The 19,288-nt window shown below is 34.4% G+C and overlaps 1 protein-coding gene across 3 annotated transcripts in view; it reads left to right on the top strand.

Moving 5' to 3' along the window:
- WDHD1 (WD repeat and HMG-box DNA binding protein 1) overlaps positions 1 to 19,288 on the top strand; it is a 100,834-nt gene that overhangs the window by 49,317 nt on the left and 32,229 nt on the right. For all 3 annotated transcript variants that reach the window (XM_074213449.1, XM_074213448.1, XM_074213450.1), the window contains 6 exons: positions 433 to 617; positions 1,044 to 1,285; positions 3,286 to 3,423; positions 6,567 to 6,723; positions 14,040 to 14,154; positions 14,803 to 14,934. In XM_074213449.1, the coding sequence (XP_074069550.1) occupies positions 433 to 617; positions 1,044 to 1,285; positions 3,286 to 3,423; positions 6,567 to 6,723; positions 14,040 to 14,154; positions 14,803 to 14,934 (969 nt within the window). The remainder of the gene's footprint in view (positions 1 to 432; positions 618 to 1,043; positions 1,286 to 3,285; positions 3,424 to 6,566; positions 6,724 to 14,039; positions 14,155 to 14,802; positions 14,935 to 19,288) is intronic.

Below are 19,288 nucleotides of genomic sequence, written 5' to 3' on the forward strand. Positions count from 1 at the left end.
GGCTGGGGCTGTGCTGCTGAGGCCTGTGCTAGACTGTGATCCACTCTTACCCAAGGAGGCAGAATTTTCCGCTGGCCTTCCAAGTTGTCCTTGACAATCCCTGAACTGAGAAATCTGGAAACTGCTACCACTGTTGCTGACCCAGGCACCCTATAATCTGTTCCTGGATGTCTGGGGCCAGTTCACTCTGATGTGGCCTAGGCTGCCCTGCAGGTCCTTTCTAACCCCAGTGAAACAGACACTTAATATGGATCTTCCAAGTTGCTTTGTCTGGAAAACTGTTTCATTCATCATTTTGTAGATTCTGCAATTCTAAAATTTGATCAGTCATTCTTTAAAAGTATTTGGAGTGATTTTGGGGTGCTCAGGTGAGTCACTGCCTTTACTCCACTATCTTGGCTCTGTCCCTGATAATTTAATCTTTTTTTATAGGTTTGGAACTCTGTTGGAATTATTCGATGCTATAATGATGATCAGGACAGTGCTATCGATGTGGAATTTCATGATACATCCATACACCATGCAACACATTTGTCAAACACTTTGAATTATACAATTGCAGATCTTTCCCATGAAGCTATTTTGTTAGCATGTGAGAGTACCACAGAACTTGCAAGGTAAAATTTAAGAGTTAGATGAAGAATTTACATTGTGAACAAATGTATACATTTATGCTTTATAGTTTAATTTTGTTTTTTTAAATTGTTACACTACATTTTCCCCTAGTAATAAATTGAAATTATGTATGAACTAAATTTTTTGAGCTTACCAATTCTTAAATACAATTTCAAAATTATTTTTAAGAAATATGTAATTTTCTGATTCCATATGGTTATAGTGACTGCACAATTTCAAGATTTTAAGTTTATAAAAATATATTATTAATGAAAGTTATTCAGTTATTTATATAGATCTTATATTAACCACTGAATTTTAGTTTGATGTCACAAGCAACTTTTTTATTTAGGAATATTAAATAGCATCCACATGCTTAAATGAAGGTTTTAAATGTGTCTTTATTCTTTTCTTCTTTCAAATTTAAGCAAACTTCATTGCCTGCATTTTAGTTCATGGGATTCAAGTAAAGAGTGGACAGTAGACATGCCACCACATGAAGATATTAAAGCCATTTGTCTTGGTCAAGGATGGGTTGCTTCTGCCACCAGTGCCTTGCTCCTTCGTATATTTTCTATAGGAGGTGTTCAGAAAGAGGTCTTTAGTCTTCCTGGTCCTGTTGTGTCAATGACTGGTCATGGAGAGCAACTTCTGATTGCTTTCCACAGAGGTAACTATTTTTACCATTTTCATATTTTCAGTATGATGTAGTGTTGAATACAGAACGTAGACATTTTCTTTTTTGTTTTGGGGGTGTGGGACAAGGCAATGGGGGTTAACTGACTTCCCCAAGGTCACATAGCTAGGTAATTATTAAGTGTCTGAGTTCAGATTTGAACTCAGGTCCTCCTCCCCCCTGAGATTTTCTTTTTTTGTTTTTAATTGCATAGTGTTCTTTTACCTTTATTGATTTTGACTATTACACAACTGTAATTTTTAAGCTCTTTTTTTGTTTGTTTTTTTGTTTTTGTTTTTTGCAAGGCAATGGGGTTAAAGTGACTTGCCCATGGTCACACAGCTCGGTAATTATTAACTGTCTGAGGCCGTATTTGAACTTAGGTTCTGCTGACTCCAAGGCTGGTGCTCTATCCACTGTGCTCCCTAACTGCCCCCACAACTGTAATCTTTTAAAAAATTATCAATACATTTTGTTTTGATCCAACAGGTACTTCCTAAAAAAAACTTTTAAAAGTATGTCACCCCCAAATGTTAAATAGAACATAAGGGATTTGTCATTGATCTTTGACAGTCTGGTAAAAACACTGACTGTTGTATTTGATCAGGATTTTATTACTTTTCAGTATTGACTTTATTTAACATTATTGTAGTCATTGTATATAGTATAATTTTGCCTCTGTTTCTTTAATCCCACAGTAATCTTTGAATAGCTAGAAGTGACATTTTAGACTGTTAAGAGCATACCATTATATTCACTATCACTGGTAAAAGTATACAATAATTATAGTTATTAATATTAATAGAAGCATTCCATGTTAGGATTTTGTTTCCATGTCCTTAGTTTGTATTTTGTTGAGAAAAATTGGACATTTCAAATATTGTCGAACACTAGTGTCAAACTCAAGTAAAAATGGGGATCTTTAATGCTTAAATAAGGATTCCTGAGGGTCTAGGATTGATCTAGTTTTAAAATGTAATGTTATCTGTTTTATTATATTTTTATTTATTTTATCAAATATTTCTCAATTGTGTTTTAATCTGATTCAAGTCACAGTTGGTAATATTATGGATTACATTCAGCCCATGAATATATTTGATATCTCTTGTAGATTACCATACCAAAAATGACAACATAGTATAGGAAGTCATACATTCATAAACTTAATCAAAAACGTTTTTACCCTTTCTTTAATAGATACAACTTTTTTATACATGTATAGCCTGTATTAGATTGCTTTCTGTCAGGAGGGGAAGGGGGGAAGAAAAGGGAGGATGAAAGAAAAGGATAAAACTCAAAACTTTGCCAAAAAAAAAGATTGTGAAAACTACTATTGCATGTAATTGGAAAAATAGATAAAATGTTACTTCCTGAAAAAAATTAAATAAAATAAAAATAAAATAAATAAAATAAAATAAAAAATAGATAGGGGCAATTAGGTGGTGCAGTGACCCTTGAGTCAGTAGAACCTAAGTTCAAATCCAGCATTAGACACTTAATAAGTACCTAGCTGTATAACCTTGAACAAGTCACTTAACCCCATTGCCTTGCAAACAAACAAAAAATAATAAATACAACCTTTTCTTAATGAAAAGTGCTTGTAGTTTGGATTTTTGCTTGTTAAAGTTGATTGTTGGGGTGGCTAGGTGGCACAGTGGATAAAGCACCGGCCTTGGAGTCAGGAGTACCTGGGTTCAAATCTGGTCTCAGACACTTAATAATTACCTAACTGTGTGGCCTTGGGCAAGCCACTTAACCCCATTTGCCTTGCACAAAAAACCTAAAAAAAAAATAATAAAAATAATCATAAAGTTGATTGTTGAGCTTCTTTGTGCATACTCTTATGACTGAAACTGAATATTGTTACACATGGGTTTGATGCTAGTCAGCAAACATGATAGTAATATGAAATGTCATAAAATAACCATTTAGATTATTTGTTATAGTATGATAACCTTTGATGTATAATTTTTATGTCTACCTTTTATTGCTAGGTACTGGATTTGATGGAGATCAATGCCTTGGAGTACAGTTGCTAGAGCTGGGGAAAAGCAAAAAACAGATTTTGCACGGAGACCCTCTTCCTCTTACAAGGAAGTCTTATTTGGCATGGATTGGGTTTTCAGCTGAAGGCAAGATAAATTTACTTACTTTTCTTTGACTTTTTATTTTGTCAAATAGGAAATCATTTATTTTCTCTCCTTCCAAACATTCCTTAAACCCCCCCACCACCATGGAAAAAAAGAAAGACAAAGCCCTATGTATAAATAGGCATTGTCAAGTGAAACAAATTTCCACATTAGTTATGTTCAGACATGCAAGTGGATTGTATGCTGAACCTAGAATAAGGAAGATCTGAGTGCACATTCAGACTCAGATATTGAATAATTGGTTATTTACCCTCCTCAAGTCATTTAATCACAGTTTGTTCCAGATTCCTCACCTGTATAATGAGAGTCATAATATCACTTAATTCCTTGGATTATTGTGAAGATAAAAGGAAATAATCTTTGCAAAGTGCTCTGCAAAACTTAAAAAGTGCTTAACTTAAAAGTGCTTTATAAAAAATGATAGTCATTCTACATCTTGAGTCCATCACCTCTCTTTTGGGAATAGGGTGGCATGTTTTATCAGTTCTCTGGAACCATGATTATTCACTGCATTGATCAGTTCTGAAAACTTCTTATCAATTAATTAACAACTATTTAATAAGCACCAATTTGTGCCACATACTATTAGGTATACAAGTAAATAGAATCAAATAATTCTCCTTGTTTACATTCTAATGAGACAACAAATACATATATTCTATTATATTAAAATACCATAATTCTTTAACATTTTAACTTCTTTTAATTGTACTTGTCAATGAATAAGTTTTCATTTTCTCTCCAACCTCTTCTATGCTCCATTTGAAAAAATACAAATAAAACCCTTTTTTTTATTTTTTATTTTTTCAAATAAAACCCTTCTAATAAATATATAATCAAGCAAAATAAATTCCTATATTAAACATGTTATTTTGCTAATCTGATGGATGTGAAGTAAAAAAAAATCAAGTTTAATTTGCATTTCTATAGGGTTAACTTCATTTATTTTTCATATGGTTGTTGATAGCTTTAAGTTTTTCTTTTAAAAACTGCCTATTTGTAGCTCTTGACCATTTCTGAGTTGTTTAAGGTTCTTTTATTCATCTTGGAAATAAGTTCTTCCCTTGAAAAATTTTTTTTAGATTTTTTTTTTTTTTTGCAAGGTAATGGGGTTAAGTCACTTGCCCAAGGCCACACAGCTAGGTAATTATTAAGTGTCTGAAGCCAGATTTGAACTCAGGTACTCCTGACTCCAGTGCCGGTGCTCTATCCACTGCGCCACCTAGCCGCCCTTGTTCTATTCTTAAAGCTAAATTTATAGTTATATATTAAATAATAATTGTAATGATGAATATTTTTGCTTTCCCCCTGATCTTATTGAAAAGACCTCCAGTTTATTCCCATTACTTATACTGCTAGTTCTGGGTTTTAGATGACAGTTGTAACCAAATCTGAGGATTTTAGTTACCTGGGATTGATGGAATTAGGGGTACTGGCTACTGCAGTGGGAAACCTTGGCTGTTTTAAGCTAAGGTCTTGCTAAGGTCTTTCCAAGGTCTCAATCTAACTGAGGCCACAACCTGTCAGTGATTAAGGTTAGGTAAGAGAGAGAAGTGGTTGAGACCAGGAATGAGCATTTTTACCCTATCCACAAAAAAAAAAAAATCAAACTGGGAGGGCAAGATCCTGGGGGGCAGGGAATGCTTCAGGGATTAATCTAAGTAATCAGTTTTTGAGGGCTAATTGTAATCAAAGACTAATTGAAATACAACTATGAACAATACTTTTTAACCTGAAAGTCCTGATCTCAGGAACTGCTAAAAACACAACATATATTAGAATGATTAAGGGCAGCTAGGTGGCGCAGTGGATAGAGTACCGGCCCTGGTGTCAGAAGGACCTGAGTTCAAATGCGCCTCAGACACTTAAAAATTACCCAGCTGTGTGACCTTGGGCAAGTCACTTAACTCCATTGCTTTACCCCCCCAAAAAAATGATTATTAAAATGGGGCTTTTAGCAGAAAATATAATCATTTTCTATACTAGCTTCCTAATTAGATATGCTAGTCCATCACTTATTTTATTATGATTCTTAGGTCTTCCTGCCCTAAAATATACCCTTCTTTCCTTTTGCCTCAAATGTTATTACAATATCAAAAAATATTTTTTTCTTAATACATAATAATATGTATTATTTTCTGATATGCAAATACTCTTTGGGTTTGGGAATGCATTAAGTTGTTATTAGTAATTAACACCTTGCTGTGAACTATTGATACTTTGGATTTGTATAGCATTTAACTTATAACAAGGGCTTATTAAATAATAGTTAAATTCAGGATGGCAAAGGAATGGAAATTTGTTGGGAGAAGGGAGAATTTGGGGTTTTGTATAAGGAAGGGTAGGTCTGTTAGAGAACTGCACAGTTCTAATCATATATGAGGATTTTAGTTACCTGGGATTGATGGAGTTAAGGGGTACAGGCTACTGATTGACATTAAAGATGAGGAGCTTGTGACTTGGGGGATAGGAGGGAGAAGAACACTGAAATCAAACATCTATTTCACTGTTTTTCCAAGGCTTGACTCTAAGATTATCTGCCTGACAGTTATAAAGATAGTATGGATAAGTACAAATTGTTGTTAGCTATTTCATAACAGTCTTCATTTTCCTATATTTTAATGAAAAACTCAGAGACAAGAGGTATAACTTCATGTTCCATCTCTGCCATTTCCTAGATATGCCTGTAGGCAAATTACCTTAATTTTCTGTAAGATTCAGTTCTTTCATCAGTTATAGTTGCATTTTTGCAGTCTATCACCTTCTAGGTGCACTATGGACAATTGTGAAAAAAGTACTTTCTAAAATTTAAAGCACTAAGGTATTTATCTTCCAGCAGGTGGCATAATTTTCACCAAAACTATTGTTTTTTCCCCTTGTGTATGTATTTTCAGTATATATAATAGATATTAGGGAAAATATTGTTATATGTATCATTGTTATAGGAAAATCACAACCATCTGTAATTAAATATGATTTTTATAACAATCTAATTATTAGCTTTTTTGCCTCTTATTTTTCTGGTTTCAAATGCAAAGCTATCTCCTAAATGTATATTGCTTGTCTAATAAATATCTATATCTGTATTTTACCTAATACAAAATTATTTTTTAATTTGTGAATAGGTACCCCTTGTTATGTAGATTCAGAGGGCATTGTACGAATGTTAAACAGAAGATTTGGCAATACATGGACTCCTATATGTAATACAAGAGAACATTGCAAAGGAAAATCTGACCACTACTGGGTAGTTGGCATCCATGAAAACCCCCAGCAGCTAAGGTGGGATGTTAGATAATATTACAAGCTAATCTTTTTTTTCCTTGATAAAATTTCTGTAAAATAATAACATAAGTATTTGTTGTCAATTATTCTTGTTTATTCAATCATTGTACTTGCCTTCCTTATTTACCAAATTAGAATTTATTACTTTTCTTGCTTGACATCTTCAACAGGTGGTTTGAAATTTGAGTGGAATTATATTTGTTTTGGAGGAGATGAAAATCACCTTTTTTTTTGCAATGTTTATTCAGCCTTGAAGTAGGGGGCCTCTGCTCATCTTGATCTTCCATTTACTTATATAAAATATGAAACACAGTTCTAATGATTTTTTTTAAATCATGAATTATTGATTAGATGGATTACTTGATTATCTGTCATTATTGAGAACCATAGTTAGCACAAATGATTGAAATATATGGATGATCCCCAAGCTTCTTTATAACCATTAGTTTTGCCCCATCAGTTCATTTTAATAAAAATGCTAACAAATTATTAAAATTGAAAAATTTGAGTTGTGATTCCTCTTTGGTGTTGGTGTTATTTTTTTAGTATTTCTTTTTAGTATTTTTAAATTATTTCCCCCAAAATTATATGTAGTGAAAATTTTATTCATTTTTACATGATTTTGAGTTCCAGATTTTTCTTCCTCCCTTTCTTCCCTTCCCTCTTCTGAAAATGGTAGGTAGTTTAATGTAGTTTATACATGTGCTAGCATGTATATTTTCATATTATTCTCAGTTGTAGAAGAAGCAGATCAAATGAAAAAAATAAAAATGGGAAAGAACAAAGTATTTGAAAAAATATGCTTTGATCTGTATTCATAGTCAATCAGTTTTTTTCTCTGGATATAGATTGTATTTTCCTTCACTAGTCCTTTGTACTTCTCTTGGATCACTCTATTACTGAGGAGAATTGTCTCATTCACCTTTGTTCATCACACAGTGATACTCTATACATTGTTTTGTTTTGTTTTTTAGATTTTTTGCAAGGCAAATGGGGTTAAGTGGCTTGCCCAAGGCCACACAGCTAGGTAATTATTAAGTGCCTGATACTGGATTTCAACCTAGGTACGCCTGACTCCAGGTCCGGTGCTTTATCCACTTCGCCACCTAGCCACCCCTTATACGTTGTTTTTCTTAGTTTTGCTCATTCACTTTGCATCAGTTTTGTAGAAGTCTTTCCAGGATTTTCCTGAAATCAGTCTGTTCATCATTTAGTATTGCACAATAATATTCCATTGCATTCACAAACCATGACTTGTTCAGCCATTGTCCAATTGATGGGCAGCCCCTTTTTTCCAGTATTTTGGCAACAGGTAAAGAACTGCTGTAAATATTTTTGTACATGTACATCCTTTTCCCTCTTTTTTGACCTCTCTGGGATACAGACCCAGTAGGTATCCATTGTGGATCATTTGATTTGGTTGCCCTTTGGACATCATTCCAATTGCTCTCCAGAATGGTTGGATCAATTCGCAACTTCATCAACAGTACATAAGTGCCCCAAATTTTTCCACATCTTTTCCAACATTTATCATTTTCCTTTTTTGCCATATCATTCAATCTGATAGGTACCCTGAGTTGTTTTAATTTGTTTTTCTGATCAAAAGTTATTTGCAGCATTTTTCCATATCCCTTTGATAGCTTTGATTTCTTTGTCAGAAAACTGCCTGCTCATATCATTTGGCCATTTATCAATGGGGATGGCTTTTATTCTTATAAATTTGACTCAGTTCTCTTTATATTTCAGAAATGAGGCCTTTATCAGAGTTACTTGCTATAAAGATTGTTTTCTAGCTTTCTGCTTTGCCTTTATTTTTGGTTGCATTCATCCAGTCAAAATTATCTATTTTGTATTTCGAAATTCTCTCTATCTCTTCCTTGGTCAAGAATTTTTCTCTTCCATAGATCTAACAGGTAAACTATTCCTTGTCTTTTAATTTGCTTATGGTGTCACCTTTTATGTCTAAATCATGTACCCATTTTGACCTTATCTTGGTACAAGGTGTGAGATATTGGTCTATACCTAGTTTGTGTCCTATTATTTTCCAGTTTTCCCAGAAGTTTTTCTCAAATAGTTGTTATCCCAAAAATTTAGTTCTCTGGGTTTATCAAACACTAGGTTATTATAGTCATTTACAACTACAACTGTATTTTGTGTACCTAATCTGTTCCACTAATGACTGGTGTTTGAGCTATTTTAAAGTTAATTAGCTATAGAGCTATAGAAGGCAGAATGTTGGTAGGTCACAGAAGGATTCTATTTAATTACTTTTATCAAAAAATAGACTTTAAATTTTATAACTCCTAAACTCAACACAGGAGGATCCCCTAAATAAATCCCTTTGTGTTTTAGGATTATAATTCTAAGTATCTTGTATGTGTCACTACCTTCTCTTTTGCTTTCTCCTCCCCTAACTAAATGTCATCTTAATTTAGTTTTATTATTGTGTGTTAGTCTTTCACCTTTATTCACAGAGATTAGTCTAAACAGTCTCTTTTGTTGTCTTTGTTAGTTTTTCAGCAGACATGAGATATCAGGATATTCTCATTCTAACTGGCATCCTTGATTTTTTTTGACTTGAAGATTGCCTCTATTACAAAGCAGAAAATTTGTGAACTTATAAGAATTTTAAATATCCCTTCCAATATACTTACTGAAGGCAGTTACTAAGTGCCTACTATATGCTAGGCACTCTTATTTCATAATGGATATATAAATAAAAAAATTCCAAACAAACCAAAAAGCCCTTTACTCTCAGTAGACTGCTTTACATTCTATCAACTTATATGTCAGTAAAAATTTAAGTACTTACTTTGTGCCAGACACTTTGATATGTATTGTGGATACAAAAAAGAGTGAAAAATAGTTCCTGCCCTCAGAGATCAGTGTTCTTAGAGACAACATTCAAACGTATAAACAAGTCATATACAGAATAAATAATCAACAGATTAAAAACACTGGAATAAAGACAGCATAGGAAAGGCTTCCATAAGAAGGTGAGATTTTATCTGAAACCTGAAGTAAACTAAAGTAGTGAGGAGGTGAAGATGAAAAGGGGGAACGATTCAGGCACTAGAAACAGCTAATAAAAATACTCAAGAGTTAAGAGATGGAGTCTCTTGTTTGAGGAACAGCAAAGAGAGACCCCTGTTAACTAGACCACAGAAGATGTGTGTATATATGAAAAATATTGGTGGAAGGAGGCAAATTATGAGGGGCTATTATGTTTTATATATGAGTACCTTTTTTTAAAAAGTAATATCTGAAAGGTAGAGGCAGTATGGTGAATCAGGGAATCAGCTATCTCTGATGCTGCTAATGCTGTTGTCATTGTTATTGTTGATACTGTATGTGTCATACTGGGCAAGTCAGCAAGTCATATTAACCCCTTAGTTCCTTAGAAACTTGTTCTAACCTGTGGTCATCCTCAAATACTCACTCCCATTCACTATAAATTGCAGAGAAGGAGTTGACCTGCATTGATAGTAATTTTTCTTACTTGGAAAGTTACCTATATGAATGAAATCATGTATCATTCGTCTAGCTCTTTGTTAAAGGTTAATTCATTATTTCTTGAAAATTTAAATGTGGGGGTGGCTAGGTGGCACAGTGGATAAAGCACTGGCCCTGGAGTCAGGAGTACCTGGGTTCAAATCCAGTCTCAGACACTTAATAATTACCTAGCTGTGTGGCCTTGGGTAAGCCACTTAACCCCATCTGCCTTGCAAAAAAAAAAACAACCTAAAAAAATTTTAATGTGATATTAATAATTCACTGTGAATATCAACCCAAACTTTTTTTTCTATCTATACATTTCTTGTCCCTTCTTTGTATAATACATGAAGCCAAAGGGTTGACTAAACCTGCACTTATGCAGTTATCAAAAGTTTGTTTTTGCTCTACCAGGTAGGTAGTGTTTGATGCATTTAATCAGGAGGCATTTGAAGTAATTTTGTGTTTAAAAAAATCTCAATTCTTTTCTTCTCATTGTTCTTTCCTTCCAAAATGTTTTAGTAACAATTTTTTCCTTGTAACAGTCTTCTTCCTCTTGTTGTTTCAAGAAAGGAAACTCACATCACCTGGCCTCAAATGTTCTTTATTATAAATTTACCTGCTGAGACAACTAATTTTGCTTCTCTTGGCCTATTTTTTCACTTATTGAGTGTGAAGGTTAATTGGACTTGATGATCTCAAAGTCTTTTTCATCTCTTAAAATCTATTATAATGGGTGTCATTACAGTGTTTGGTTTAAAATAGTAATAGTTTGTGAGTATCTGTTGGAAGAAATAATATTTGTTATAAAAATATTTCTTCTTTTAAAAGGTATTTGTTTTTAATTAGGATCATAAGAAACTATATAAAATTAATTACCATTAAACTATTTGAATTATTTAAAATTATTTTCTCTTTAATATACATATTTTCACATTTTAAAACATATGTACTGAATCACATCTATCATATTACCTTTTTCTAGGTAACGTTTTTATGTAAATTTCAATGGATTGACTGAAATATTCCAACTATACAATATTCTGACGAGATCTTGTGTTTTCTTTTTTTTTCTTTTATTGCTTGTTTTGAGTTATTTTGGGAGGTACAGAGTGAAATTTCTGGGTCAAACACTGTGAATAGTTCTTTAATTGCTACTGTGTATTATCAGATTACAGAAAAATAATAATAATAATAATAGCCAACATTTATATAACACTGTTTTGTAAACCTTTTCTCATCTTACTAGTGCCTTCTTTCTCTGATTATCTCTGGTTTATCCTATATTATCTTTTTTTTGGATGTGTTTTCTTTCCTTTTTTGGTAAGGTTTTGAGTTTCACCCTTTTCTCCCTCCCCTCTCCTGGTTACAGAGAGCAATCTAATATAGGTTATACATATATGTGGGATAAAAATCCACTTAAAAAATATAGACTCCTCTGAGCAAAAAAGAAAGTTTATTTTGGCATTTCTCGAGAAAAGGGCACACTCCAAGTCTCACAAAAGTAGTGAAGGTCAAGGAGCTGCCCCAGTTGACTGTCAAGCAAGATTATATAGCCTAATGCAATTGCTCCCCCCCCCAGCCCCCTCTCTTTCCATCCTGATTGGTTGAGCTTTTCAGAGTTACAATTTTTACGTGCACAATCTATCCACTAACAAAGGGAAGAATAAAATGTTTTCATTGAATATTACCTCACCATCCAGATGGTGAGGGTTTCAAAAGATTTCCAATGACTTTTTGTTGTCTATCTAAATGAATTAATGTCTGATCTAAATGAATTAATGTCTGAGTATGCAAGGTCTTCTTAGTACTTATCATCAAACAGTCTACTGTTCTCCCAGTCTATCACCAGATAGGTGGCTAACTAAGAATGCAAGGTCTCTTCTCTGGAAATATTCCACTATTTCCCTCTCTAACAAAATCAGGAGTATGTCTGGCTGGGAATGCAAGGTCTTTCTGGAAATAGTCCACTGTTTCCCCCCCTAACAGAAACAGGAGGGTGTCTGAGTGGGAATGCAAGGCCTCTTTCCCTCTTTCTTCTAAGAATAGTCTAAGGGTAATAATCTTTGTTTTAATGATTTTTAACCCTGAGAGGACTTCACTAGGAATATTAACTCTTAAGAGAAAATATCCCACTCGCATGTATAATTATGTTAAGCATATTTCTGTGTTAATCATGTTGTGTAAGATTTCTTCCCCGTTTAACTATAAACTCTTTAAAAACAGGGTTCAGTTTTTGTATTGTTTTTGCCTGTCTTTGTATCCTCAGTGATTGGTGTTATCATAAGCACTTATTAAATATGTATTGACATTGGGCTTTACTTTCAAAAAATTATTTAATAGATCTCCTTTAAAGTTATTTGTAGAAAATTTTAAAGTAGAGTTAGATTATAAACCCCTTTAAGGCAGGGACTTTTCCTTTTAGCTTTGTATTATTATAGCACCTAAGACCACACATGACAGTTTCTCAATTTGTTCTTGTTGATTGATTAAATGTCTGAACCAATGTAAAACCTATTGTATACTCTGTTGCTCTGTTGTAATTGTTTTAAATAGCCCTGTTATATTGTTAATCACCACTGGAAGGTGAAATGCATTGGGGAGAGAGATTTTAGGCTGAACAGTGAGGAAAGAGGGGCTGAGGATACTGATGGGTCTTAATCACTGGAAGGGATGAATACAATGAGGTCTTATTTGCCAAAGCCATAATTTCTTCAGATTGTTACAAGAAGAGGGATGAGAGGCACCCCCAAACTTGACATATCCAGATTCTTTCAAGCTTTCTGTCTATTTTTTTGGTCAAAATGAGAGCACCCACAACCTTTGTCTCTCCTACACAAGTGCAGTTCACTGAAACCTTCGGTTTTGGGTTTATTGGAAGGGTATGAGTCTTCACCAAGTCTCATCAGTTTTTTCCCCCAGTAATTGATATTAGAGGCAGAAAGACGCTAGATTATTTTCTGAGGAAGGTGAGGGACTCAGTTGAGAAGAAGCATGTTATATGAAAGTTTCCAGGAAAGGGCATGAAGGAGTATGTCCAGAGAAGAGGCACTCCATGAAATGAATATAATGTATCTTAGAGAGGTCTATAAACTCCAGGGTTTTTTTTGGGGGGGGGGGGTTGAGTCGCTATGTTCCTCTAGCATATTATTTGGGCAAATGATAAGAAAGCTTATTTCAGTTAGGAGTGTGTGGGACAAATGCCACTTAAATAAATTTTGGAGATTTCTCAAGGTATTCGTTTCTCGGGCCACAATCAATTAGAGAGATTGAGGCAAAAGTGAAAGGTCCAAAAATCACATTTATCCTAATTCAACCCCCCCCCCCTTTAATGGGGAATGTGGTTTTACAATCTAGACCAGCAAACTAATTTAGGGAAAAGAGCATAAATTCAAACCAAAACCAGATTATCTCTTCAACCCCAGGAATTGAATGATTCTCCAGACTTCAACAGATAAGGTGTGGTCAGTTGACTCTTCACCAATATCCCAGAAGTTTGCTTTGTCAAGGGAGGAGGGGCACATAGTTAACCAAATTCAATCTATAATATTTTACTGAAGAAATCTCAGACTTTATCCCACTCAGGAGCTTATTAATGAGTTTGCTGTTTAATTCAGAGGTGATAGGAAAAGTGACACAGATTTTCAGAGTTGAGAAACTATATCTTGTCTTTGCCTTTATAAAACAAGCATTAATTGTAAATGAATTTGTTATATATTATACAATCTGTTATTTGTCACATATTCATTGTTTAAGGCATAAAGGAGAACTGATATTTTGGAGGGTTTTAATGATGTAATAGGTTTTTTCCTTATCAATAGGTGTATTCCTTGTAAAGGGTCTCGGTTTCCCCCTACTCTTCCACGGCCGGCTGTAGTTGTATTATCCTTTCAACTTCCATATTGTCAAATGGCAACAGAGAAAGGACAAATGGAGGTATGTGAAAATAAAATTGCAACACTGAATTTGAGAAATGTTTGTTAAATACTGATAGTGAAACAAGTATGATCTTCAGAACAACATTAACTTAACATGATGGTATCTCTGTTGCAATTTAATATTTAGCTAGAGCATAAGATAATTCAATCTTGAATCCCTTCTAAGATGTTTTAACTTACAAAAATACCTTGTTATATCTAAAGTTGTAGAGAGTCCCAGGGTATGCATAACACTGACATTTTTATACTGAAGTTCAAGCAAGGCTAATAATAATCATTGATTCAGGATTCTTTTGTGTAAGGCACTGATGGTGGTAGACTTTTAAGAGAAAGATATGATCCAATCATCAGGGAATTTATAATCCAGCTGGAGAAATAAAATAAATACCTAATGTGAGGCAGCTTGAACAGAACTGTATACTACATTAGCTGAGGAGACAAAGAATAAGCAGTTTACTTTTTAGGATATTCTTTGTTTTCTCTGTTCTGCACTTTATTTCTTTATATTAAGAATCAGTTAACTAGAAGGGAGGTGTCAAGGAACCATATATTAGAGATTGATATCTGAAGATAATTGATATAACCCTATGAAATAACGAAATAAATCACTAATTTATAATAAACAAGTATTTATTTTTCTCTTAAGGAACAGTTTTGGCGTTCAGTTATATTTCACAATTACCTTGATTACTTATCTGCAAATGACTATGAATATGAAGAAAGCACTAAAAATCAGGCAGTAAAGGAGCAACAAGAATTGTTAATGAAAATGTTTGCGGTAAGTAAAGCAAATAATTCTGTAAAATTCTGAAATACTTTGAAATCACAAATCTGGGAAGGTGAGTACTTTTGCCATCAATGAAGATTGCCCCATCTAATGCTTCCACTCCAGTAGGATTCTTTTCCTTGTCCTTCCACAAGTAACTCCTAGGCTATCTGTCCATTATACTTAAGGCCTTTCTTTAGAATGAGTCTTTTCCCTTTTTGTGGATCCTGACTAGCAAATATTCATTAACCATCTACTGTGTAAAGTCCACTAAAACAAAAACTCCTTTAGGAGTATTGCATTCACTTTGTTTTGTTTTGTTTTTTTGTAAGGCAATAGGGTTAAGTGACTTGCCCATATTCACTTTGAGAACTAAGCATGTGAAATAAATAGAAGATAATTTGAGCAGGAAGAAGAGTGCTATTGGGATTAGGCTGGGCAATAAGTCACATGGGAAAGAGAACCCCCCCCCAAAAAAAGAAAGAGAACCCCAATCCAGTCCTAGTAAAGGTCAAGGGAGTCCCTGTAGCCCCTTCCTTATGGGTACAGTGATAGTGAAGGGAGATCTTAATAAGGATCAGGAGCCCCCATGTTAACTTTGGTTTTCACTATCTTGGTTTTAGTTTTGGTTAATGGTTCAGGTGTTACAGGATAGCATGGACTGTTTATTACACACAACACTGTTGATAACAAGATTTTCCCATTTATTTTTCTTCATCATCCTTCAGATTCTTTTTGTTTTGTTTTATTTTGGGAAGCAGTTGGGGTTAAGTGAGATGCCCGGGGTCAAATAAATGCCTGAGGCCAAGTTTGAACTTACTGTCCTCCTGACTCCAGGGTCATATCCATTATGCCCCCATCTGCTTCCATCCTTCAGATTCTTGATGTTTTTTGTGATGTTTTATAATTGTCTGCCATATAATGTCAGCAAATAAAATAAATATGAGACACCAAAGTCTTCAAGCAATAATTTTCTATAATTTAAATTTAATACAGTGGTACAGATTAACTATCACATTGTTAAGTGAATTTATTTCCTTTTAATAAAAAAGTATTAATTAAGCACCTGTTCTTAGACTAGGCACTGTGCTAGATGCTGATAACTTAGGTACAAAAATGGAAGTCTGTCTTTGAAAAGAGTTTGCATTTCATTGGGGGAAACTGCATGATATATATGAGAAAGACAAAGTAAATAAGGAGTAATGAGGTGGTAAGTGAGCAGCTTTGAGGAGCAGGAAAATTCTCTTGTAGAAGTCAGTATTTGAGCTGAGCCTTTGAAAGTCAGAAATAGCAAGAGACTTAGGGAAGGGAGAAGTATGTTCCAGACGTGGCAAGTAGATGGTGCAAATGAATGAAGGCAAGTTATATAATGTCATTTGTAAGTTACAACAAAAAAGGCTAGTTTGGCTGATCTGTGAGTATATGAAGAGAAATAATATATAAGAAACCTATAAAATAGATTGGAATCAAGTTGTGAAAGACTTTAAATGCCCAAGAACTTTGTAGTATTTGTTTCTAGATATTACAGGCAGCCACTGGTGTTTTTTGAACAAGGATATCACATGGTTATAACTGTGCTTTAGCAGTATCACTTATGTACTGTGGTTTGGAGACCCCTATGACAGGAAAAATTGTTAGGAAACTATTGCAATAGTCAAGGTAAGCATTGTTAAAGGGGCTAGGGTGTTAACTTGTGTGAGTGTAGAAGAGGGGACACATGCTAGATACTGTGTAGAAAGAATTGACAAGATTGGGATGTATGCGTGAGGGAGAGTGAAGAGTTGAGGATGACTCTGAAGTCGCAAACCTGAATGACTGGAAGAATAACTAAACTGCCCAGCATTCCAACGTTGCTACAGAGAGTGCAACTATGATGGGCTGGACATCTTATTAGAATGCCAGATATGCACTTGCCCAAAAAACTATTCTGTGGAGAATTCACACAGAGCAAGCATTCACAAGGGGGAGAGAAGAAGTGATACTGAGACAACCTTAAGGTTTCACTGAAGAACTTTAGAATTGATTGTACAGCATGGGAGAAACGGCACAGGATCACCCAGCATGGTATGCCTTCATCAGTGAGGGTGCTGTACTATATGAGGAAGGCAAAATTGAAGCAGTTCAAAGGAAACATGACATACGTAATTTTAGTGTTCCCACCCCAGGTGTTCACATGGACTACTTGTACCCAACTTGTGGTAGAGCATTCCAAACTCATATTTGCATGATCAGCCAATGTCTCAAATGTAGTGATATCATTTTATTCTTCTTTGATAATGAAGGACAAGGACCAAACCAACCATAGTTGAGTCTCTGAGAGTTGATAAGATTCCCTCTAGAGAGAGAGTAAAGAAAAAAAGAGCAGGAGACTCAGGGCAGAAACTAAAATGTAGGTATACACATTTTAGAGTGGGAAATGGTTGATGATCCAACAGAAGAGACAAAGTAGTAGCAACCAAAGAAATAGGAAGAGAATGAAGAAAGAATATTGTCATGAAAATCTAGAGGATAGAGAGGATTTAATCAAGTATCAAAGAAGGTGAAGCTAAATTGCTTTTTTTTCCATATTCATCTTCAAATAAAAGTTCATTCTGACTGCACTGAAGTTTCTTGGGCTCTAGAAGATTAATGAGGGGGTCTACTTTAGTCCAGAAAATGATTAACCCATTTCAAAGGACCCTAAGAAACCAAGGAAATTTTGAAGCTGCTCCTTTGACTTTGAAGTTTCCGAATTATATTTTAGAACTGATCTGGACCAATCTCATTGCCAAACTTCATTTCTGGAAATGGGCCAGGACTAAATTGACCTGTAACTGAGAGAGAGTCCTGCCAAAATTCACTGAGTTATTTACCCTATGGCATTTGCATCACCATAGGACTTCCCACTTGTTATGTATATAAGGAGGAACTTTGAAAAGCTGTTTCTGGACCCTGTTGTTTTTTTCTGTCTCCTGTGTACTGTGCTTTTGGCTAACACTGAGGTAGCTTCTGTTTAATGCATAGCAGAAAATGAGAAGTGCAGAACATAAACAATGATTTATGAATCTGTAAGCTTTAAAATTTTAAATTGGCAATTGCTTATTTCTATGTAATAATTAGGTACAGTGTGTGTAGGACAACTATATTTAATTTTTTCCATATCTTTTCTTAAATAAACTTCTGACTATTCAGAGGTCATATATATCAGTAGGTTTTGATAAATGAAATGGAGAACATTTTCAATTGTCATCTTAAAAAACTATATCCTTTTGCTTAATGAAACCTAAATAAATTATATGTAACTCACTGCTCTGTTAAATCGCTTATATAGGTAAGTTAAGAGAGGCTCATCACCAAAAGGTTATATACGAAATGATGTATTTTTTTAATCCTCATACAAACTTTGCTTATATAGAGAGAGGATGTATTGGTGGGGAGAAGACCCACATCAGTTAAATCACAGATGTTTTGGAAAAAAAGAATGTTGTGAGGATCAGAATAGTTAACATGTACAGTTCTTTGTAAACCTTAAAAAACTCTTATAAATGCTGGCTATTAGTCATCTATAATTAAAGTGATTTGTTTCTGCTCATCCACCATTTCTCTTCCCCTACCCCATCCTGATTACTGATTTTTTTTACCCTAATGTTAATTTATTTTGTTTATGTTTAATCACTCCCTGATCCTTCCCTTTCTTGAAACCATCCTTCCTCAATGCTCATCTATTTTCCTATTGCATTTAATATATTTCTATACCATATTCTTTGTGTTCAATGCTCCTTTATATATTTCAGATGAAAGTGACATTTTGTTGCCTCCTTTCATACCTACATCCAAGTTTGTATATTTTTTATCTAGTAAGATAATAACTTCTATTACTTTCACTTCCTTTCTTCCTTAATATATTCACTTTCCCTGCTTTTATTTAGTATATTAAAACTATCAATGCAAAATAAACCCCCTCCAAGTCATTTTTTTTTTATCTTATATAATGCCTTCTTTGATCCTTGAAAACATGAGCTTTCTGAGGGGGTATTTTGTTTCTTCTTCCAATTTTAAAGTGTATGTTATTGTTGCATACTCCCCTTCCAGTTGTTTGAATAGTTACCTTTCTAATGTTCTGTCGGGGGTCGGCCCTGACCGCCTGAGTGGATAGGACCTCCCCGAGAGTGAGGTCAGGCCAATCTAAAGAAGACACGGTTCCTTAAGGGGAGCAGTGGCTTCACCTGGTTGGCCTGTGTCCATTGCTCCAATCGGGTGGTAGGTCCTGCCCTCGGGGCGGATCGGGGTGGCAGCCCAGAACGAACCCCCTATATTAGTCATCACCCTGAGCTATTCGGGGGATCCCTCTGCACCTAATAAAACATATGCCTCCTGAAGAAGTGTC

This window comes from Macrotis lagotis, chromosome 1 (genome assembly GCF_037893015.1).
Source record: "Macrotis lagotis isolate mMagLag1 chromosome 1, bilby.v1.9.chrom.fasta, whole genome shotgun sequence".
NCBI lineage: Eukaryota > Metazoa > Chordata > Mammalia > Peramelemorphia > Peramelidae > Macrotis > Macrotis lagotis.